This window comes from Neolamprologus multifasciatus, chromosome 22 (assembly GCF_963576455.1).
Source record: "Neolamprologus multifasciatus chromosome 22, fNeoMul1.2, whole genome shotgun sequence".
In the NCBI taxonomy this organism is placed as follows: domain Eukaryota; kingdom Metazoa; phylum Chordata; class Actinopteri; order Cichliformes; family Cichlidae; genus Neolamprologus; species Neolamprologus multifasciatus.
Genome location: NC_140459.1, coordinates 28,922,307 through 28,944,803, shown reverse-complemented (window position 1 = coordinate 28,944,803; position 22,497 = coordinate 28,922,307). Strand labels below are relative to the sequence as shown.

General features: G+C 38.4%; 1 protein-coding gene and 2 long non-coding RNA genes across 5 annotated transcripts in view; 1 reads left to right on the top strand and 2 right to left on the bottom strand.

Moving 5' to 3' along the window:
- The window catches only part of ctdp1 (CTD (carboxy-terminal domain, RNA polymerase II, polypeptide A) phosphatase, subunit 1), a 97,703-nt gene that overhangs the window by 56,082 nt on the left and 19,124 nt on the right, over nt 1–22,497 (bottom strand). For 2 of the 3 annotated variants that reach the window (XM_085148757.1, XM_085148758.1), the window contains exon 12: nt 3,122–3,345. The exons of the other annotated variant lie outside the window; for it this stretch is intronic. In XM_085148757.1, the coding sequence (XP_085004883.1) occupies nt 3,122–3,345 (224 nt within the window). The remainder of the gene's footprint in view (nt 1–3,121; nt 3,346–22,497) is intronic. 3 annotated transcript variants of the gene reach the window in all.
- Nucleotides 4,129–7,348, bottom strand: LOC146493691 (uncharacterized). The gene is made up of 2 exons (XR_014871955.1): nt 7,240–7,348; nt 4,129–6,668 (listed from the first exon to the last, which is right to left on the bottom strand). It is a non-coding gene; the product is annotated as an uncharacterized LOC146493691 (long non-coding RNA).
- On the top strand, nt 8,838–10,874 carry LOC146493690 (uncharacterized). The gene is made up of 2 exons (XR_014871956.1): nt 8,838–8,937; nt 10,018–10,874. It is a non-coding gene; the product is annotated as an uncharacterized LOC146493690 (long non-coding RNA).

Below are 22,497 nucleotides of genomic sequence, written 5' to 3'. Positions count from 1 at the left end.
TTCAGCTGGGTGTCTTTCCTTTTGTTATATTTCTTTAAGAGTTCAAAATGTGTTAATTACATAAATAAAATGTAATTTTCTCTGTAGCACTTCATGGAGTTCATATAAGCAACACACCTTAGTTGCTCTGTGGATTCTTTTAAAAAGCAGTTAAAAACTTTTCTGTTCAAACAAGCCTTTTGTTGATCTACGTATTTATATTCTTTACATTATTTACATTTGATCTTTTACATTGTGTATAATGTCTATTGATTGTATTGTTTATTTTAATATTTGTGTACAGCGCTTTGTGACTGCCTGTCTGTGAAAAACGCTTAATAAATAAACTTTACTTACTTACTTTAGTTGTTCACACAAAGCATAAAAGTAACAATATATAAAACAATATATGCAGTGTTATCTTCATTTTAGATTTCAAAAAGTATTTGCAGCTCCCCAGTGTTTTCTTTTGCGTGGAAACCAGGTCCAAGTGGCTCTTTGGGTGTTAAAGGTTGCTGACCCCTGGTATATGAGAACAATGCTGGTTCCTTTGTGGTACTTTACTATTATTTACACATGAAAACTAACTAGGCTAACTTGTAAAATATCAGAGGAAACTGGAGAGAAACAGTGGTCAGTCAAGCTAAACGCACAGAAAGGAATTCAACGCTCCTGAGTGCAATTTTAACCTCATACAGCAAAAACCTGTGAGCTGAATATTCTTTACAAACAGAAACAGTTGTCAGAGCATCACAGCGGTGAACACAGGGTGATATTATTAGACTGTTACTGGTGTCTTTTCATGGAAGGGACCAAACACCTACCAGCCAATTTCAGTCCACACTGCTTTCAGAATCAAATTTACACCCCTTCCCCTTGTGTGTCAGGCTGTATAATCATGTGCTGCTCCTCTGCACCACCGCACAGACTGGAGGTGGACTTGCAAAGGTTTTCAACAACCAGTAAACAACACTGTGGACAGTGCGTTTCAGGCTTCACTCATTAGCGGCAACCAAAGTTGTCGGACCAGGTGACAGATGGACTGACATGTCTGGGCAACCATGGATACTGAGCCACAGCCAAAACCATTCATAGGGAGAAAAAAGGAGAGGCTTCTGGGTGAATGCAATATAGAAAAATAGTCAATTTTAAGCTCTGACAGTCAGAGCAGTGAGGCTGAACGCTGAATTACACAAGGAAACCCAAGTCTTGAGAAAAAGGTGCAACGGTCAAATATTAGGGCTATTATCTAAAGAGCTCAGGGTGGAAACTGTGGAGTTTGTTTCTCCGTCTACCTCGTCAAAGCTGGAGTTTAGCTTAGCAGATCTTTATAATATACAACACAACAAATATTTAGGCCTGAAGTACATATTTAATACTTATACACAATTGCTAGGTGCATTAGGTACTAGAGGTGCTCAACAAAAGCACCATATGGAGTGGCAGAGGTAAAATGCACTAACAGGTGCAGTACAACACTACGCTGTATTTCAGTCAAAAGAACAAATGACAGGAGTCCTGAAATTCAGAACGCAAAAGGATACGAATATTTGAAATGAAAGGAGGACGCACCTCAAGCCTCGCAGTTAGATCAACACCCATATATAGATTTAAAAAAACAAAAAAACAAAAAACAAATCCCACAGTTTCAGCCCTCAGTGCGTTATCACAATATTCCTATGTAGAAATTATGCATTTACACATGCAGGTGTGCATTGCAGCCACTCTCCACACACTGTATTTGCAAATTTTAGCTTGTTTAGGACAACACAGCAATGACATACTGTGAATACTGATTGACTTTAGTGATCTACTGCATTTTTGATTTTATCTTAAAATATATTAATTAGATGCATCATTAAAGGAAATGTAAAATTGAGTATGTAAAACAAAAAAAAAATTCAGTATCATCAAAAATACCCAAAACATGTTTCAGCTAACTGTCTGCGTGTTAGCTGGCGGGCTACAGATCTATTTCACATATCTATTTGAAATGATACACAATAAGTGTCAAAGGCTTTAAGCCAGTTAGAATTTGTACACAGATATGCTTTTGCTAGCGATCAGCTAACTACAACTTAGCACAATGAGGCAATTAAATGAATTGGCTAACCTTATCTACTCAATACAGGATTTTGCTACACAAGTTAACATGCACACACTCCATGCTAGCACACATGAAGAGAAAGAAATATAGCTTAGTGTTGGATTTAATCCCAAAAATGAAACAATTCCATGATGAATGAAATGCCACTTTCATATCTGTAGTAGTATTGTTTTAGAGGACTAGCAAATGTGGTGCATGCTTAGACAGAGGTTATTTACAGCCCCAAAACATCCCTAAACTAAACAGTGGCAGTTTTATATTACTTTCTGCCATCCTAAAATATATGTGCATGTTGTAAAATCCAGGAATATCTGTATTATTGATTGATATCTGTATTATTTAACCTTTACAATTTTTTTTTCTTGTCTGGAACCAGATTGTCTGGGTCTAATTCATGCTTGCCATTTCCATCTCTTGGAGAGGCTTTTCATACATCAAAAAAATAATTTTGGGCAGAATGCTTCTGTAGACTGCAGTGCATTTTAATGAGACATGCTTAATTTCACATAATAGTCCAAACTCTGAATGTACCAAAGACAGCAAAATACTTTGTCCTGTGAGATTAAACGCTGGCAGTCTGACGACTCGGCATGTTTTTCAGCAATAAGAGACTCTCATATGTTCAGAACTCTTCGAGCGCCTGCTGTCTGTTTGGAATTAGTCTCCATGGCAACGGACCAGACCGTCTGGCTTCAGCAAAGTAGTGCTGATGAAGTGGTGTGTTATGATAATAATCATCGGAGAAATAAGACCCTGGAAATATACAGTACATTTTGCAAGATTCCCCTATAGACTTGTTAAACTATAATTTAAGCTTAGCATATTTCTCCCCTAGACATGTTTATGCAAGATGAGCATCACTGACAGTGAGTGCAAGCATCGGGAGGCAGTAATAGTAAATATCTGGCATGTAGATGGTTGTAACTTTAGAATAACTTTATGACTTCCCTCTATCCTACGATGCCTGTGTTTGAGGCCCAAAAAGCTGCAGCGGGGGGAGTTAAACGGCAAGAGATAAAAAGTTCTGTGCCTCACCTTGCCACACTTTGACACTGACTGGCCACATTGGATGGAGTCTGAAGCCTCTCATCGATGCTCAGCACCTGAGGACCGAGTCTCCTTCCCGTCGTGTGTCCAACTCCCGCCTGCTGGCGCTGTTGCTGCTGCTCCTCTTCGTCCTCCATCTCCTCGTTACCTGGCTTCTCCTTCCCTCGGCCCTCACTCTCGTTGTCGCTCTCCTCGCCTAAGATGTCGTCCACCTATTATATTTTTTGTTAAAAGGAGCTTTGTGAGCACATTTTTATCTTCTTTAACAGCAGCATGAATTCACACTGTAAATGCCACAAATACCCTTTTCATTTTGCATTTTGGCCTCCTCTCAAGTGCAAATTGGATTCATTAATTCCCTTCCTCCACGGAATACAAATTAAATCAACATGTCTTTATTTCTATAAGAAACATCTGGCAAATAATACATAAAGCTCCACTGAATCCTGGGAATCTTTAGTGAATATGGACAAAAAAAGGCTGTGAGAGATTGTCTGTTTATGCCCTCAGCCTTTCAGTGAGAATGCATTTAACAAATTCCAACCAAAGATCCGGTGCGGAGGAACAGTTACACATCTACAGACGTTGTGCATTATTGGAGAACACTGACTAAACAAAATACCTAAGAGAAAGGCCCATGACTGCAGCAGATAAATTTGGATTTAAATATTTATTTCATGATAAGAATTGTTGCTTTCTTTTATTTATTTAAATTTCAGATACACACACTTACATATCTATACAAACACAGACTTATGCACTACTAGTTCTTTTAAGTTCTTGGTCATGCTAATTAAAGCATGACCTAGAGCAAGATAATAATGAGGTCAGTCTTTGTAACAGCTGTGAGCCAAAAGCTTCCAGGACACTTTCTTCTCTACTCTTGGCTCTGAAATATCAAACAGAAAGTCTATCACGAATATGGTCATCTCAGGTACACAGCTCTGGCTCAGGAAGCCTCACTCATCACCTGCCTAAACCTTTTTTTTAAAAAAAAATTGAGGAGCAGCCAATCAGATAAAAGCTGGCTTAAAGGGGATGAGGAGCTACGCTTGCTTTTTTTTTTTCAGGAAGTGAAAGAACTGAGGGACTGCACCAACATTATATAAGATAAATACAATATATAAGAATTTCTTAAGAGCTGTGAGCCTCCAAAAAGGAAAACATGAAACAGAAAATAAGTGTAGTGGGTGCTCAAATCTCTGGAGAGTACTGCAGCAAGGTAAAGATTAGCACATTTCATTGTTCGCCATTAAATTTCAGATGATGAAACGCTCTATTAAAGGACTAATTCCTGTTCAAATTATCATCAAGGAGAACCTCGTACATTAGTCTGTTCAGTTGATCCACTACAGATTCTAATTATACATGTAATTATATTTGGAAAGCACTTTTCCTTTTCCATATAATTGGGTAATATGCTGTACTGTAATGACGGTGATTAAAGTTGGGGGGGGATTAAAGAAGCTGGAATCAGATGTTAGATGCAGGTACTGTTGTATTAGTTCAAAGATAAACAAAATAAAATAATATTAATAATCTAATTATGTGCTGCTTATTTTATGTCTTCCTTTGTTTATCCTATATAACTCTCATAAGGATTACAGTTTAACATTGGTTTATTTCCTGGCTCGATTGCACTGTCAAACAGTCAATGCCATACAAACTTCCTGTAAAAATGTCAACTTTTATTTTAATATTTCCATTTTGATGAATTTTATCAAAAAGGGAATTAAAAAATATCACATTACTTTAAAAAAAGAACAACAACAAAAAAAAACAATAACAAAAGCTCATCAATCCTTTATTGTATTAGAATAGCTGCTCAATTTATAATGGCAATGGCTACGGACCAACAAACTACCCAACTGGCTGCTTTCAGATCAATAGGAATGAATATAGCCTCAGCAAATGTCCAGTCTTTGACCTTAACAAGCATCAAGCTCCGGGAAAGTGAGATTAATGAAGAGGGGCATAAGTCACGATCACGTCTGACATCAAACCAGGTTTTGTTGGTGGTTACATGAACAACACAGTGTGCCTTGGTTAAGGTAGAGGGTAAAAGTGCCAGTAGTAATAAGTCTGATGTAAAAATGGAGAAAGAAAAAATGAAAAAAAAAAAGAAGGTCAGGTTGTTCTTCGTGTTCCATTTGCTGAATCAAATTTGAATCAGATTAACCCTTTAGGGCACCAATAAATTGCAGTGTAAGACAAATAAAACAGTTTTTCTTTTTATGTCTGTCAGGAAAACAAATGAATATTCATCATTAATTCCTTCTAAAATATGATCATCTCAGTCCAGTCTGCCCACGACTATCTACCATGAAAGCGAACACTAACAATCGTTTAGCCTCGTCTCTGTGGCAGCTGCTAAGGATTTACATGGGTTCTATTTTTCTGTTACTACAATCAAAATATGAGGAAGGACAGATGGGCTGTTTATTAGAAAGCAGAACAGTGTAAAAAAACATTTGTAAAAACTGGCTTAGGAAAGCTATTTCATCTAAATAAAGTTAACATTCTCAGGTTTACAGTTATGATAAACAGACATTTGAACCAACACATATGAGGTTCTGACACTGCAGCCACTATATTTAACCTTGATGGAAACAAGCACTTCACCAGAAGGCAGTGTCACAAACAACCAGCCTAAAGACTACAGTTGATGTGCTGGAGGTCCTTCCCGGCTGTGGAAAAGAACAACGTTATAATATACAAAAATATTGGCAGACACTGATACTACTTCTCAGGCTCCTAGTAGATATATCTGTGGTAACAATTTCAATCTCCTTGTCGCCTTGTTCTCGAGTTATTGCATTCACAAACTCGGGAGTCCACGCTGCCCGCCTGCTCACCCGGCAGGGTGACAACAATACCCCATCGGCCTTTCACAGCTGAGGGGTAAAAAGCTGAAGTGAAACTGACTTTAAAAGCAATGAAAAGCACCCACAGCAGCTTCTTGCACCTCTGCTGTTTGTAATGAATTCTGTTCCCTTCCACTTCACAACCAATCGGCATTAGATCTACGCACTAAGTCATCCAAATTGAACTGCATGCCGTAGATTTTTGGAGGACTGAATCGGAGTATGTTTGTGTAGGCTGCAAACCGCTCAGCCATCTTAGGCTCTGTGCAGCCAAATACTTTAGCAAAAAGGACATTCAATTAGATTCTATTTATATATCAAAACTTAAAAAAAATACAATAATAAAGAGAAAACTTAACAATCACATGACTGCCTTTGGACAAGCACTTGGTAACAGTGGGAAGGAAAACTTCCATGAACATATCCAGAGTATCCCGTGTCAGAAAGCCAAAAATGGAGCAATATTTTCTTAATTTGTAACTCTAAACATGATTTCTCCTTTCTTCCTGATAACTGAACAGGTGTTCAAATGACACGAAATGACTCTACTTAGATTTGGTGCCAACATTTGGAATCTACAACTAGCAAGTTCTCTTTTTCCAAAGACCATCTTCTAAAAAAGAGCCAGTTAGCCTAGCTTGCATATCTCAGCTCCTAGCTTGCTCGGCTAACTGGCAAGTACCAAATTTGCACAATAGTTACCCTAAAATGTTCAACAGTTTGATGGGTAAGACCTACCTACATCACAACACCATGGAACCGGGAGTAATGGCATGCTTATTAAGAAGTTTTGAAGGAGCGTTGTGCTCTCAGTGATACATCTCAGGCTCTGGCTTACAAATGTTGCCAAATCACAGCACATGAAACACCTTCAAATCTGCTCATACTGGCATCAAGAATAGGGTTGAGTGACCTCATTAGTACCATCCCATTATTCCCCTGTAAAATTACTAGCAACAGATACAATGTTTGCTGAAACAAGTAGGAAGACAGGTTTCATATTACAGCAGTGTCACAAACAACAATGAGTGACTTGGCCTTGGCCTCAGTAATTAATGCAATTACTGATCATAAGTTGACTATTTTGGCCTGACTAGCTAAAGTATTGCTAAGTAGTAACATTTCCTGCTTCTTTTGTACTTTTCTGCAAGGCTGTTGTGCTGTTAATTTGTTCAGCCACCTAATTTAACATGTTTAAAATGCCTCACCTGTCTTTCCTCTACTCTGCCATGCACTAACCACACTCAGTGGAGGCTTTCTGACAAACACATGCATAGTGGGAAAAAAAAATTGACACGTTAAACTAGCATCTCTACAAGTTAGTTAAGAAAGGGAGCCGAGGTCTGTTTTATCCGAGATCTCTACACAGTGAGAATTACTTTGCAACCACAAACCTCGCACCCCCCTAATGGCCAATAAAAAGAAAGTGGGTTTCAGGTACTTTTCAGATCCAGAAGATACATATATCTTTTATACAGTCTACCATAAGTAGAGTTACTGACACAAAACTAGAACAAGGCAGATTCAATGTAATATAAATGTGCAAAACAACAGTTGACCACTGAAACAATTAAACTCTACCATTATAAAAACTATGCCAGTAGAGCAGAATAGCAGTAGTATAGGTTCTTAGAAAACAGGTCTTTATTCCACAGGCAGGGGGAAAAGCACAGTATGTATCAATTTAAGAGCAAAACACTTACATGTACTGTGCGTGCATAAGAACAGTTCCTGTCTGCTACTCACCATGGAGCCACTGTACAGAAAGCCCCGTCGGCTTCTGATCATTTCCTTTCAAAAACCAATGTACAGTTCACTCTGTCAGGTAGGGTTCTTACAAACTTGGCAGAAACGGAAGTATTAACAATCCTCACAAAGAGCAAGGCAAACTTCCCACAGATTTTTCTCCTTTTTTTCTCTCTTGGATATAATCAAAGGCCAACCAAAGAGCCCACCGTCAAACTTTTCAAAGCACAGCACGACGCCCCCTCAAAGCTTGTTTAGAGGCATGCTTTTGGTCTCATCACTGCAAGCTGGAAGTAGTGAGTGAATAAGTTTAGTGCAAGTGCAATTTCAGGGAACAGAATCTATTTACAGCTAAATATCTCCGCTGCTAAACTATTGTTGTTCGCCTTGTTTTTGACCCTCCCAAAGTTGACTGTGATGATAAATGTGTTGGAGGGAGGTGGTGAAGAGGTGAAGGAAAACAGACTAACGACACAAGAACGTGTTTTGATTATCACTCAGTCGTAGGATGCAGACAAACCACAGTAAATGTATCGTGTTTTACAGAATAGAAGATCACCTGTGCCAAATATTCTTTTGGTCGTTCACAGGCTGCCAAAGCAGGTGCGACCTGTTGAGAAACACTCAAGAGACATTTGAGTCATCTGGATCCAATTCTTTGAGCCCTGTAAAGCTGAGGTGGCTATTCAGCATTTGTTTTCTTTTTCAACAGAATCATGATAAAATACTCAGAGTTACCAATGTGATCTGATTAGTTACTTGACATCAATACCGGTTTAACAGCACAGAGTAACAATGAGTATCACGCTCACAGTCTGAAGCAGCAGCTTGGAGCTTTAGATTTAGTTTACCTTTGCAGAGTTATAGTTCAAATGCAAGCTAGCAAGTTGCAACACCACATTTGTGCTCTGTCCATTGCTGACAGGCATGCATGGTTTCCCAGCAACACTAAAACACCCCACCAAAAAAAGGCACTTGTTGCAGTGACAAATGGTTAAAACTAGGGTACAGCTGTGCGAAAATAATCATGCAATAACTGGATTGGCTGGAATATCTAGAGTAAGAAAAACTAATAAAAGGCACATGCAGAGATGCCCATCTACAAACAAAGAGTCACAAAATATCTGACAGTGACTTCGCTGACTGTTGTTTGTTGATGTTATTTATGAAGGAGCAGCTCACATTTTTTAATATGTAAGCTCAGGGCTAGGGCTGGGCGATATGACCCAAAATTCATATCTCGATATTTTTTACCTGGACGGCGATATAAGATATATATCTCTATATTTTTTTAAAGCCATAAAGTAAGAACAAAAAGAGAGTTCTTAGTCAAAGCTGTGTCCCAGATGTCACACAGGCACTTTTATTAACATAGAGCGTAGATGTACATAAAATTTACTCAAAAATAAATTATCAGCATTTATTAAATAATAATGTTGCATAAATAAAAGAAAACAATGTTGTTTTTGTGCATAACAAAAAGCTCACAATTGTGCAGTCAAAATGTAAACTAAAAGACGATGAGCATAGTAACAAAGACAGATTTCACAGCTGCTCTGTTCCCAAGTTCTACTGCGTGACTGACAGCCTTGAGTTTGAAATCCTCTTCGTAACCACGTCTCTTAACAGGTGCCATTTATGGTCCTTATACACAGTAGGGTAATATTACGTTGAAGCACAGTACGTATCACTCCGCGAGGCTCCTCGGTAGCCGTAATGCTCCGACAATCCATCAACCGGTGCAGCACCGTAGCTTACCAAAGTCGTACTAAAACATTTTTTGTCAGATTGCTGAGCGCTGTGTACCACATAAAATCGGTTCGCGGCCGTCAAGCACAACCAGAATTCATACATAAGGCGCGCTGTCAGCTTTTGAGAAAATGAAAGGATTTTAGGCTGTGCAGCGCCTCTGGGCTGCATGGCGTTAGCGTGGTTAGCTCGTTAGCGTGGTTAGCTAGCTAACACATTGATGGCGTCCAGCCCCACGAACGGGGCGATGCGCAGTAACTCGTTAACGGAGATTTGCCGTGTCCATCTTGTCTCTGCCTGCAGGTGAAGCGATGGGGGAGGAGGGGGAGTTGTGTTCAGTGAAGGAGAGGCGAGGCCGAGTAATGTTGTGTAAAGAGAAAAGTGGACGAAAGAGAGGCAAATTTGCGGCTCCACAAGTATAATTATAACGTAACATAGACTATATCGATATAAAGGATATTGTCACATCTTATATCTCGTATAAAAATATATCGATATTTTTTAAAAACTCGATATATCGCCCAGCTCTACTCAGGGCCATCTAAAAATGTCAGCTTTTGTTTTGTAGTGTCTGGCAGGTTGATGGCTTATTTAAAAAAGAAAACAAAGAAACTGCAGGATGCAGCATGTGGGGAAAAAAACAAAACAAAAAAAACACTAAAAACACAAAGGATACAAAAGCATATTTAAAAGGACCACAAACAGAACAATGACAGCTGGTACTCAAGATTACAGCTTGTAAGCATTAGGATATAGAAATCGTTAGGAATTAAGCTGCATTGTTCTGAAAGACAGGTTTCCTGCCATAATACATTTATTCATACAAGACAAATAATTGTTTGTTTTTTTTAAAGAACATTTCTTCAATCATTTGTTTTAATCTCCCTGATTACTAATAATGGGCATCAGCCAAACTTTTATTTACACTTCTGCTTTCAATCTGTGCAGGTTCTACAGTGTTCAGAGCTGGAGCAGCAACACACAGTAATTATACCACAAAAATGCCAATCAGAATCAATACTGGAATTATTAATCAGAAGAAAAAACCCTGCAGAAATCAGAACCACCTGATCATAAGCAACCAATAAGGCTTTCTGACTGGCAGATGCTTCAATTAATCGACTGACCCTTTAAAATCAAAGTCAGTCAGGTCTTTACATCCAACATGTTGCCTTTGAGAACCAACGACTCAGCTACTGTCTGAGTTGTGTGTCTCTCAAGCACAGATCTAAAATCTCGCTTTTTTACTCTTAACTTTAAGGTTCATATACTGAGAAATAAGCAGACAGTCAATTATGATCAAACAAAGGGCAGAAATTAGAAGAAGCCTTTACTTGGGGGAGCACTGAACAGATGTTGCCCGGGGGAATGAGTATCAGCTTGGGCTGAGGTCAGCTTAAAGAAAATTAGCAGCCGTTGCTCACAGCTTTGATCAAATTTCTGCTCTGACATCTTACTTTGCATAAAGTATCTCTTACACCTTACCAGGGTGGTCTTTTACAGTCCACTGATATTTTTCATTTTATCTCCATTATTATATGTGAAGGCATATAATAAAGGTTTTTCTATCCATCAAGACTTACATGAATAAAACACAAAGATTTTAACAACCTGACAAAGATGGATGTTCATTTTCGCCACATTAGCTCCTAATGGAGTAGTCTTTCAAGAAACACATCAACCTCCTCCACCTATGGAGCTACTTAATGTTTTTTTGTTTTGTTTTGTTTTGTTTTTTTTAAATGCATGGTCTACCGTGAGTTTATTATTACCATCATGTATTAATTTCACGATGCCAAATAAGACAAAAATGGTTTTATAGGACTAACAGCTTAATCATCGTGATGCTAAATAAATGATCACTGCCTTCTGTGAAGATCAGACTACAAGACAAGTAGGTCCTGTACACGTTCTAGCCAATTACACCTTTTCTCTTCTGTCAACAGAACAACCCTTGGTGAATAGCTGCAGACTTGCAACTGCTCTCTATACAAATACCTTTTATTAAAGGGTTTTATCATGACTCTAGACAACTTTTTCAGTGGTGGTTTAGTTCCTCTTTAATGGTGAAGGAATAACTGAGGCCAATGAAATGGCCTTTGTGAATGTTACTGAACTTTTTATCCAAAATATCACCTGCAACAGGATAAGGAAAAGCAAGAGACAAGAGCAGACGGCTCTACTTGAACAAACTAACCAGTTAACCTTTTCATTAAAGACTTGCCAGCTGATCTAGGAACTCCAGGGTTTCTCCAGTGTTTTTTCAGGGGATCGCAGTCTTAAGTTGACCCCTGTGTTTTTTCTAGACCAGATTTGGCCACGCCTCACGGGCTGGTGTCCTGCAGGTTTTAGATCTCACCCTGGGTCTACACACCTGAATCAAATGATTAGTTCATTACCAGGCCCCTGGAGAACTTCAAGACATGCTGAGGAGGTAATTTAGCCATTTAAATCAGCTGTGATGGCTCAAGGACACATCTAAAAGCTGCAGGGCACCGGCCCTTGAGGCCTGGATTTGGACCCCACTGTTCTCAACAAAAGCAATCCTTACAACCCTTAAATTTGCTAACCCTTAAAATGCATCTAATTAGATCTACTGTTCCCGTGAACTTAAAGACAGCTTGGAGAAAAACCTAGAGATAAAATACAATTGAATAAAGAACAAGGCAAACGTTACGGCTTAATACAGTTTTACCTGTGTGTATGATTGGATGGGTACTTAATAAGGTAACTAAATTATTCATTGAGTCAGTCATATAAAATACCTTTACTGTGACTCTCACTGGTGCTCTTTGTATTGTATACAATCCACTCTGTAGTCATACCAGTGTAATTGACAACAGATAATGTTGCTGCTGCAGGAGCAGGAGATGGCACTGATCTTTCAAAATGTGCAGCAAAAACAAACAAAAACACAGCAGCATTCCCTCACCAGCCTCAGTCACATACAACTATGAAAGACTTAGCTTGCCTTAATTACCAAACAGAAGTGGACAGTAGCGGTGGGTGATATAGACTCAATATTAATTAATTCCAAAGAGCTGCAGTCACAGATGACAAACTTTCTAATTTAAAGTGAGAATCGATTGCTTTAAGCTGCCAGCAGCAGCGTTATAGTGCAATAATAGTATATAGTAGTAATATTAGTATAATAACAGCAATATATCCTTAATCCAAAAATAAGTAAGAGAAAAATTTCCTAGCTAGTGTTTTCCCTGGAAATTTTTAGAACAAAGCATAAGGCTGATATGTGGCTGTTTTTCACACCAGGGAACAAAAAGGCATAGTGTTGCTATAGCAACGACTTTGCTATACAATGTAAACATTTATACTGGTATTATTACAGACAATGTGAGCCTTAGTGGACAGATACAAGTGCAACAGCTAAAACAAAATTAAATTAAAAAAATTTGCTTTAATCTTTAAAAGTAGAATGGGAGGGAGAGCCTTCAGTTTTCAGGCCCCTCTTCTGTGGAACCAGCTTCCAGTTTGGATTCGGGAGACAGACACTATCTCTACTTTTAAGATTAGGCTTAAAACTTTCCTTTTTGCTAAAGCATATAGTTAGGGCTGGACCAGGTGACCCTGAATCCTCCCTTAGTTATGCTGCAATAGATGTAGGCTGCCGGGGGATTCCCATGATGCATTGAGTTTTTCCTTTCCAGTCACCTTTCTCACTCACTATGTATTAACAGACCTCTCTGTGTTGAATCATATCTGTTATTAACCTCTGTCTCTCTTCCACAGCATGTCTTTTATCCTGTCTTCCTTCTCTCACCCCAACCGGTCGCAGCAGATGGCTCCGCCCCTCCCTGAGCCTGAGGTTTCTTCCTGTTAAAAGGGAGTTTTTCCTTCCCACTGTCGCCAAAGTGCTTGCTCATAGGGGGTCATATGATTGTTGGGTTTTTCTCTGTATCTATGAAGCGCCTTGAGGCGACTTTTGTTGTGATTTGGCGCTATATAAATAAAATTGAATTGAATTGAAATCTTTCCTGATTTATTCTTTATGCCTAAAATTTGACCGACTTATTCAATCAATTTTTACCTGTGTAAAAATGGTACACCTTTCTTCTTCTCCACTCTTCATTGTGACCTCCACAAAGAGGATGCACCGATGGACAAAAAACGTTCACGAGAGGAAATAAACTAGTATCGCTAGTAAGGTCTGACTGACGGATATTTAAGACGTCTTTTTTTTCCTTTTCTATTTATTGACTGCTATAAAAGCCAACATCAATAAATGTATAGATCAGCAGATAGCCAATAAATTGGTTGGGCTCTGAGCTTTACAAACACACAGTTACATTAAGTGTCAAACTAACCGTGTCTGTTTTCTCTTGATTGATCGTTGTAGCTGCTCCAAATAATTCAATTAATTTAATTAATTGCAATCTTTTTTATACACCTGCACACACATATGGCGCTATGTCAACTGGTACATTAAACTGAACTGAATCACACCACCCCAACAACTTTTCTGGAGAAAATCCAGTAGTACGTACCCCAGAGCTTAGCTATGAAAAGAACTTTCTTAAATCTTAAAGTTTTGGTGTAGGACTGGTTCGCCTACCTAAAAAAAAACATCACTTTCTCTTTATATTAAGGTAACTCACAGGAGAAAACATTATGCCTGCAAGCGCTACAATATGTGAGGTAGGAATCCAGAGTGGGAGCTCAGCATATTTCTGTGCAGCCAATCAGCAATCATTGTTCTCACCAATTTCTGTTTCTGTTGGGTTAGTGTACACGGAGCTCATGTTTTCAGCGTGAGGGCAGCTCATGGAGAACTTTTCATAGCAAAGTCGCAATGAAGAGGGATTACATAAGCTACACCCTGCCAAAATTACCGACTTCATCTGGGAAAGGTAGTCAGAGGTGGTAATAGAGCCGACGGCTGATTGCTGAATGGAGTAAGAGTGTTGATGGCTCATTCAAAGTGGGGAGAGGAAGATGAGGGCTTTGTGCTGGGTGAGAAAGTGCTCACTGGAGACCATCGAGAAAAGAAATTAATGGAAATGAATACGAGAAGTCGATGTGAAGATATTGTGATTACAAGCTATTTAAAACAAAACAGTAATGTTATGCATTGGGACCGGTGAATCGGGAGCACAAAGAACTCCAACACCAATCTACTCATACCTGCAGCTGTTCATTAGCTCAGGGTCACAAACCCAGCTCTCATTGTTTTGAGTCAAGGGCATTCCCATCCTCTGCTTGCTCCTCATAAATAAAGGAAAGCTGAAGTGCTCAGACGGAAAAGATGCAGCAATCTTCTGAGAATGAACTTTTTAGAGGCTCTGTAAACAGGAACACGCTGGTTTCTTTTTACTATTATCCAGAAAAGATATGCTAAAAAAGCTGAGGTTAGTCAAGGAGAGTTGCATAAGGCTGAACTGAAAACATTACTGTGAAATAACAGACCCCACGTAGCTTCAGGTGACAATTTTTTGTGTTATTACTTTTTAGATTTCAGTGTTTATATCAATGATGTGGGGGTTTTTTTAACCTTAGAAAAAATAAACCTTCACCAAGTTGCTCAGAAAGGAATAGAAGCTTCTTCTTTTTCTTTTCTTTTTTTTTTTTTTTTTTTAAATGTGGACCAATAGAGGACATTATGCAACAGCCAAATGAGAGATTTCTGCCAGGCTGCCAAAGACTGGTGCAAATGGAAACTGGACCAAATGGAATATTCATCCCGCTTCAGGTTAAGGGCTAAATGATGGATTCGTGTGACTGGGAGCAATAATTTTCTGGTTGTGTTGGCATGATTCCTGTTTGCAGCATTGGTCTGATTTGATCAGTCTAATGTCTGCTAATTAAATTCTTTAAAAATTGTGAAACTCAAATTCAGCACCACAGACCGTATCACACACCCAGCTTAATAGGTAGATGATTTCATCTGAATAGATTCACTTCGCTCAAACTTGACCTAATACTCTTTTCTTATAAATCTACGTTGTCTTACTTCCAACCTATGTTTCCTAAGCTCTACTGTGAAGACAATATGGGTTTATGAGATTTCTAAATCAATGCATTCTGTTCTTGTTCACAAACGTTTTCAGAATTGAACTCTCTTTGGATAATGCTATGCTATCAGTGTATGCCCAGTTACCATGAAAATGTGCTTTGTTTTTGCAGTTTTCAAGTAATTTCACATCTTCCACTTTCCACATCTTTCTCTAGAATGCGAGGCTTGTCAATCAGCTTTGAGTGTGATCAATCATAATAACTTTAAAGAGAGCTAACGTTTTATGTGGTTGCAAAGCACATCTTAAGAACTAGTTCTGTCAGACAATAGCCCAGTCCTTAAAAGTTTGACAGTATTCTATAAAGTTGAGGCTAACTGAAGGATGTTTGAGTTTTTCTGTTAACACTGCCAGACAATTATCAGGAGTTAACATGAAGCAGCTAAATATAAGATTTTTTTTTATAGTCTTTTAAGTGAGCTTAAACAGCAACCCGAATTAAAAACCTTCAGTGAGTATAAATAGACTGACATTTAAAAACACCAAACTGAGCTAAAATCACAAACAAATTACAAACAAACAACTGAGTTGTTTATTACAATAAATTAAATAAATGACATCACAAAAACTGTCCAGTAAATGTATTAATTGCATGTCCAGAACTAAAAACACATCTTTGCATCAGACATAATGAACCTAAATTTAAGCACTCCGGGTATTTATACGCTAATGCTGTAAGAACACACCTTCAACCACTCAAATCCAAGTTCCCCTAATACATATTTGCTGATGTCAAAAGGCTCAGAACAGGTCTCCATGTCTGAGCTTCAAATGTAATTATCCCTCTTGTATTTCCAGATTCTGTAGCATTCATAAATCATTAGTAAACGCTTGGACTGATGTAATCTGAGAACTGATATGATGACAAGTAGCAGTAATCAAGCTAGGGCACCCTGACCCCAAGGGGAGCTTTGCACTGGATTAAAAGTAAACTTTGACTTTATTGCAAAGAAAATAAATACATTTAAGCTTTTAAATCAACAAAAACGCTCATTATTGGCCAAATTAAATTTCACAGATTGCAAGTCTTAATACACTATATGTCGAAACGGATGGGACTGCTATATTGTTCACATTAAAACTTAAATTACAGGTCTAACTCTATTCACAGAGAGCAGCAGAGGCTTTCATATACCTAATTCTGCATGTCTCTTTTCCACACATTAGCTGTGGCAGGGTGCAGCACGTGCCAAATGACTCTGCTGGCAGGAGACTGGGTTAAAATGCCCTCTCCTGGGAGACCATCCAAATGGATAAAACAGGTGTTATTACGGTTGGCTGTAGGGGGCTTTTTTCTTTTTCTTTTTTTTAAATGAGACAGACAGATGCTAATGGTCCGCCTGCTTCTTCTACATTTATTTTATTTCTTCTTATGATTATCATCTTCTATATTAATTCTAACAAAAATAAATTAATTTTGTTTGCCATGCATATCATATTTTGGGAAATACGACCAAGATCAATACTTGCAGATGAAGAGTGTGACTGATGAATGCACTATGGTCTTAGACTTAATGAGCTATGTGCGTGGGGGAGCATGCTACTCCAACAACAACCAGTCTTATTGCTCGCCTGACTTTATAATACCCACATGCTCATTTATTTACTTGATTTAGAATCCTGGAGCAGATGACTGCATAGAGTCTCAGTAATAACATCCAACATAGGACTGATGGTCCACATTCCACATAATTATGTTAGCGAGAGCAATAAGACAAAACCGATTCCAGTCATTTCCAGTCATAAATGCAGCCATCAAGGGCACAGCAATTTCAAAGAAAGGTCATCCAGTTGGTACACGGTTATTTGCCAGGCAGCTCTGCACACGTTGCTCCAGGTAAACTGACACACACACCACCATGTTACCATTGCTGGCATTTAAATGTGAGGCTGTCTAACTGACTCAAATGTGTACCTTACTTGAGCCAATTAAGTGTGGTTCTTTCCCTCTGCCCCAGAAGATCCAGAGTGTTTAAGAATGTCACAGACTGGCCTTTAGCAAAACAGTTCGAAGAGGATGACATTTGAAATGCAGTGCATCTACAAAGGACCCTTCACTTGAGTCAACTTCTCTACCTCTTTACAGAGCAAAACAGGGTGAACAAGGCTTTAAGCTTCACTTGCAAGAAGCAAACAGTCGTGCCTTACAGTTCTACAAGTCTGATAAATTGCTAAAGCTAATAATCTAAACTAAAAAAACCAAATGCCTACCAACGTGCCTTTATTCAGCTACTCTGAAACATTTTTTAAACAGTTGCCCCTTTGTAATACTGTGATGTAATATGAGTGTAAATGTATTATTTATGGAAATAACACAGTAAGATGATATAAGCGCTACGCAGGATGTAGTAGAATTATCATTTATTAATAGCAGAGTATATAAAATGAACAGTACTATCATGTGTTTATTTATATTTTACCCTGAGCATACTACAGCAGCCATATTAGCATAAACATCCTCCAGTGAATTTCATTTCCTTGTCAGTGGGCAGTATAATTTATCTTTAAACACGTACACATTGGACAGAATTTGTTTAAGAGGTGTTGGAATAGCCCAGTAGTGTGACTTTGAGAACTACAGCCTAGAGCAAATTAAATGATATGCCTTAAAATGTTTAAATAGATCACTTCAAAGTAAACATAAGGGTTTGGACACTGTATTTTTTCCCAAAACAAAGCAAGATTAAACAAATCATTATAAAACTGCCCCCAAATTAATGATTAACTTCAGAACTAATACCACATTTACACAATTGTGTTTTGGGAATAATACTGGGAATCAATTCTGGATACCTCATTAGGCAACTTGATCTTTATCCACTATAGTGCTACATCAGCAAGACGCTGGCCTTTAATTAAGACTGAAAATTAATGCTTGGTCCATGCTGTCATGCTAAAGTTTTAGTGCACATGGTCGTGATAAATGGGAAAAAAGCATGTGCTAGATAAAGACATGTGACTTTCTAGAACAGGACCACCAAACTTCACCCCTTCTGTCTTTATGCAAAGGAGGATTAATACTTATGAACAGTTAATTAAATTGAACCCAGAGTCAAACAGGCCGAGATCAATCTGCGACCCCTCCGGCTGCTTAGGGAAAAAAGCAATGCATGAATGGTTGGCAGGCAGTTGCTAGAGGCTGCTGACAGAGGTAAACTTGTCTGTACATGAAACTGAAAAGTGTGACTCAAACCAGGAAGAGAGGCCGTTCCTCTTCAAAGTAATAGCTGTGCCTTTTGAAACATATTTACTTTTACTTTAAAGGCACTTGATGTCTATTTGTGTTGCACTAATTCAAGCTTCACTATCGCTTGGCCAGTAGTTGGTGAGTGTTTGGAGACGAGTCAGCATCTTCCATGCAAGCTATGGGCAACTACAGCAATCTCAGCAAACCTGATGGGAATACACGTTTTTCCTAAGCAACCACAGGCTGTCAGGAAATCGCAGAATGGTTTCTAAGCCTGTATGACCTAAATCTTAGAGCCAACTGCCATAAATTTCTATAATCCCTGATGTTAAGGATGGACCTATGGATAATCATGATCCTCTCCAATCTCAATTTCATCTTGTGTGTCCAACCTGGTTTGCATTCATTGCCAAATCCTGTTTAACAAGACAAAGTAAATGTTCCTTTGCACTCTCTTTTTAAGGGCAGAAATGTGGGGAAAGTGTGATTTTCAAGCTTCCTCTGGGCATCAAAATATATCCTCCCCATCTATAAGAGAGCAGCTATGAGGTTTTGACACTTCAGAAGATTGAGAGATGGCAGCTCTATCCTCCAGTAGTTCAGCCCCCTACTTCACACAAAGCAATTACAGAGTGCAAAAAGCTCTTAGTTCTGTAGGAGTTCACAGAGGGTGAATAATTAGAATAATCAGAGCAATCCCTACAGAGATATGTGAGCTCATAATTTCACCAAGGTAGAACCAGTGAGAATTACCACATTTGAACAAACTACATTTTCCAAACCTCAGTCTAACAAAACAGTAAATCTAATTTACTTACATGTTCATCAATGAATGAAAGACAATCATTTCATACTTAGAACACATACATGGTTTTCAAGCACCATACCATCCCTGTTTCAAAACAGCATTTCAAGACATGAAAGCCATTTTTTCAGTCTAATTACACCAGGTCAGACATAATTATACCAAAGCTCTGACCAAACCACTGACTGCTCCATTTGCAGATTAATAACAAACCCACAATGTTCAGTTTCCATTTGGCTGCAGTGGTTCTAAAATCCAGTCTGTTTTGCTTTAGCCACAGCATCTAAAAGGACTCATTAGATGCCTCTACCAGAAAGAATTATATTGAGTAATATTAAAGGTTTTAGTACAATGAACTCCTTGTGTGCTTACTGGTAAAAAGAAAATGGGAAAAGATGTACATTTAAAAAAAAATCTAATTTCAATCTATTTATTCTTCTTCCAGACAGCAACTGTCCTACTGTAACTCAGCAACTGAACCCAGGCATGAACAGCCTGTCGAGCTTTGGGATTCATGGCATGTGTGTATAAGATGGGTGTTCAGGCAGAACTCTGGGTTGTCTGTTTTGTTAGCCTTTCCAAATCCAAAACAAAACGAAAATATAATATAAATGAACTGAATCCCTAGGCTATTTATGTTTTACTCTAAGCCCTAGCATGTCCATCAAACAACCTTAAAAGCAATGCTGTGCGACATTCAGTGGCACAGAACATTAAAAATACATGTTTTTCTAGCTTAAGTGCCAATGCTAAAAGCAAGCCTGATGGACTAATTAGCATGCTAGCTAACAGTAGCAACGGGGGTTATCTGCTATTCCAACAGGTCTATTCCAACTGCTATTCCATAGGTCAGCAATATATAGAAGATGTGTGAGTCAGCTAAGGATCTTCTATAAGCACATGAAGTGTAGAAGAAAAAAAATAGGGGGAGTGGGGAGTCTGTTTCCTAAAAGGCAAAGCAAAGCAGTTCCCAGGCTGAGTGGTTGCCTGCAGCTACGGAGTTACTTAACCCCAGAATTTAATCGAGTTAATAACCAGGCAGATCATTTTGCATCCCAGTAACAGGAGACAGTTTGTGGTTTAAAGCATGACCAATCACAATGACATCCACATCATTTAATTATATCTAACTAAAAGTGCAATTTCCTTATAGGGTCTATACCCAGATCTCAAGTTAAAGCCACAAAACTATTATGTCATGTACAAAAATCTTCATTGTTTCATTATAAGAAGTCTTAATGCTTTCAATCCAGATTAATCTTTTGCTCATTACTTTATTCATTCACTAACAACAACCCATGAAAGTCACCTTTAAAATAAATTGATTTGCTTGAAAACAATGGGATGGGCAAAGGAAACATTCCTTTTCCCCAATTTGTTTATATACAACAATAAACTACACAAGCATGCTGCACTTTTAAGCAAGGTTAATGAATGTCAACCAAAATAGTTCATTCGTGGGCTGTAAAATAAGAGTCTGTGAAATGTGCAAAAAGGGACCACAGATCTAACCAGAACTGCAAAGTGTAAAGAGTACCTGAGTATTTTTTTTCCACTACTAAAGATCACAGTTAGTATAAAACACAAAAGTAACTTCCAGGCTGAAAAAAGCCAATGCGGCCAAAGTGACTAAAACCTGCATTCTACCCAAAGGCCACCAGATGGCGATAGCTGAGGCTGTGACACGTTTATGGCAGAAAAATTAAATAACGTCTGTTTTATAAATCTTTTTCCAACTACTTTTCAAAAAGGCGGATTACCTGTGTTATGAAACCACAGGATAATTAGTTAACGACTTGTCAACCACACACCAATGAGCGTGTAGTTTCACAGTCAGGTTTTACTATGACGTCACGTTTGCTTCTTCACAACCAAACGTTGCGAGCTACATCCATCTTTCATACTGTCAATGTTAGCGACACATTCCATTTTTGCAATTTTTAATTAAAAAATGTTCATGGTGCAGCTTAAAGGGGAATGCAGTATATATTAACTACAAAGAAATACAAAAAGTTGCTTTATTTCTTTCAAAATTCTTACTTTTAACTTCCCTTTAATCATATTCAGAGGACAAATGAATCTAGCAGCAACCCATGCAGCTTTCCTGTGAGAAATTATCATTACATGCAAAAGAAAATAATCGCAATAATCCACCATTGACCTCACTTCAAACATGGCTTGTCGTACCCCATGTGAACAAGCCACATAGCTCTTTCACTAGAATAATCGCCCACCGAGAGGCTCTTGGCAGATCTCAAGGATCTGCTCTGCACTTTCCCCCCTGCTGAAGCATTAGAAAAATTCAGAATTCCATTATAGAGTATTACCAAAGAGGGAGCTGAGCTTCCTGACATTAGTAATCACTTCACTTGCCTCGTGAGGCCAAAACTACAAAATGCAGTAAGCAGACAGAAGTAATAGTCCGTGGAAAGATTTGAACATCGGATGAAAGGTTTAAGGATGTGCTGCTGACGTTTTGACTGCTGTGAAAGGTTCCATTATGTTTACCATTTGATAACATTTAACTTTTGTTTTTTTTTTTTTTACAATTCCCTCATTAATGTCCTATCTGTAGTCCTATTTTTTTTTTCTTAACTGCAAATGGTTTTTTTTTTAACACAGCAGAAAAGGGCTGAAATATGTGCAGCATTTCCACTTCTAAATTGATGTCCCTCCTTTGCAGTGCATAACTGTCTGACAAATGTGGTGACATTATCAAAAGAACTAATGAGCTCAGAGGCATACATGTTTTGCTGGATTAGATTTGGAGAACCAGTTTCTGATTTCCATTCCTGCATCCAATGCAAAGCAATAACACTGCAGGTAGATGCCTGCTGTGAGTATGGTATGGAAATGTATTTCAAAGTCACTGCTGAAATGAAACTATTTAATTGGCTCATTCCTTGTACAGAGAACTTTTCCTTTTCACAGTGTCTGTCACTGTTGGCGCAAAAGCCTATTTTGAATGTGTGTAACAGACTCATTAA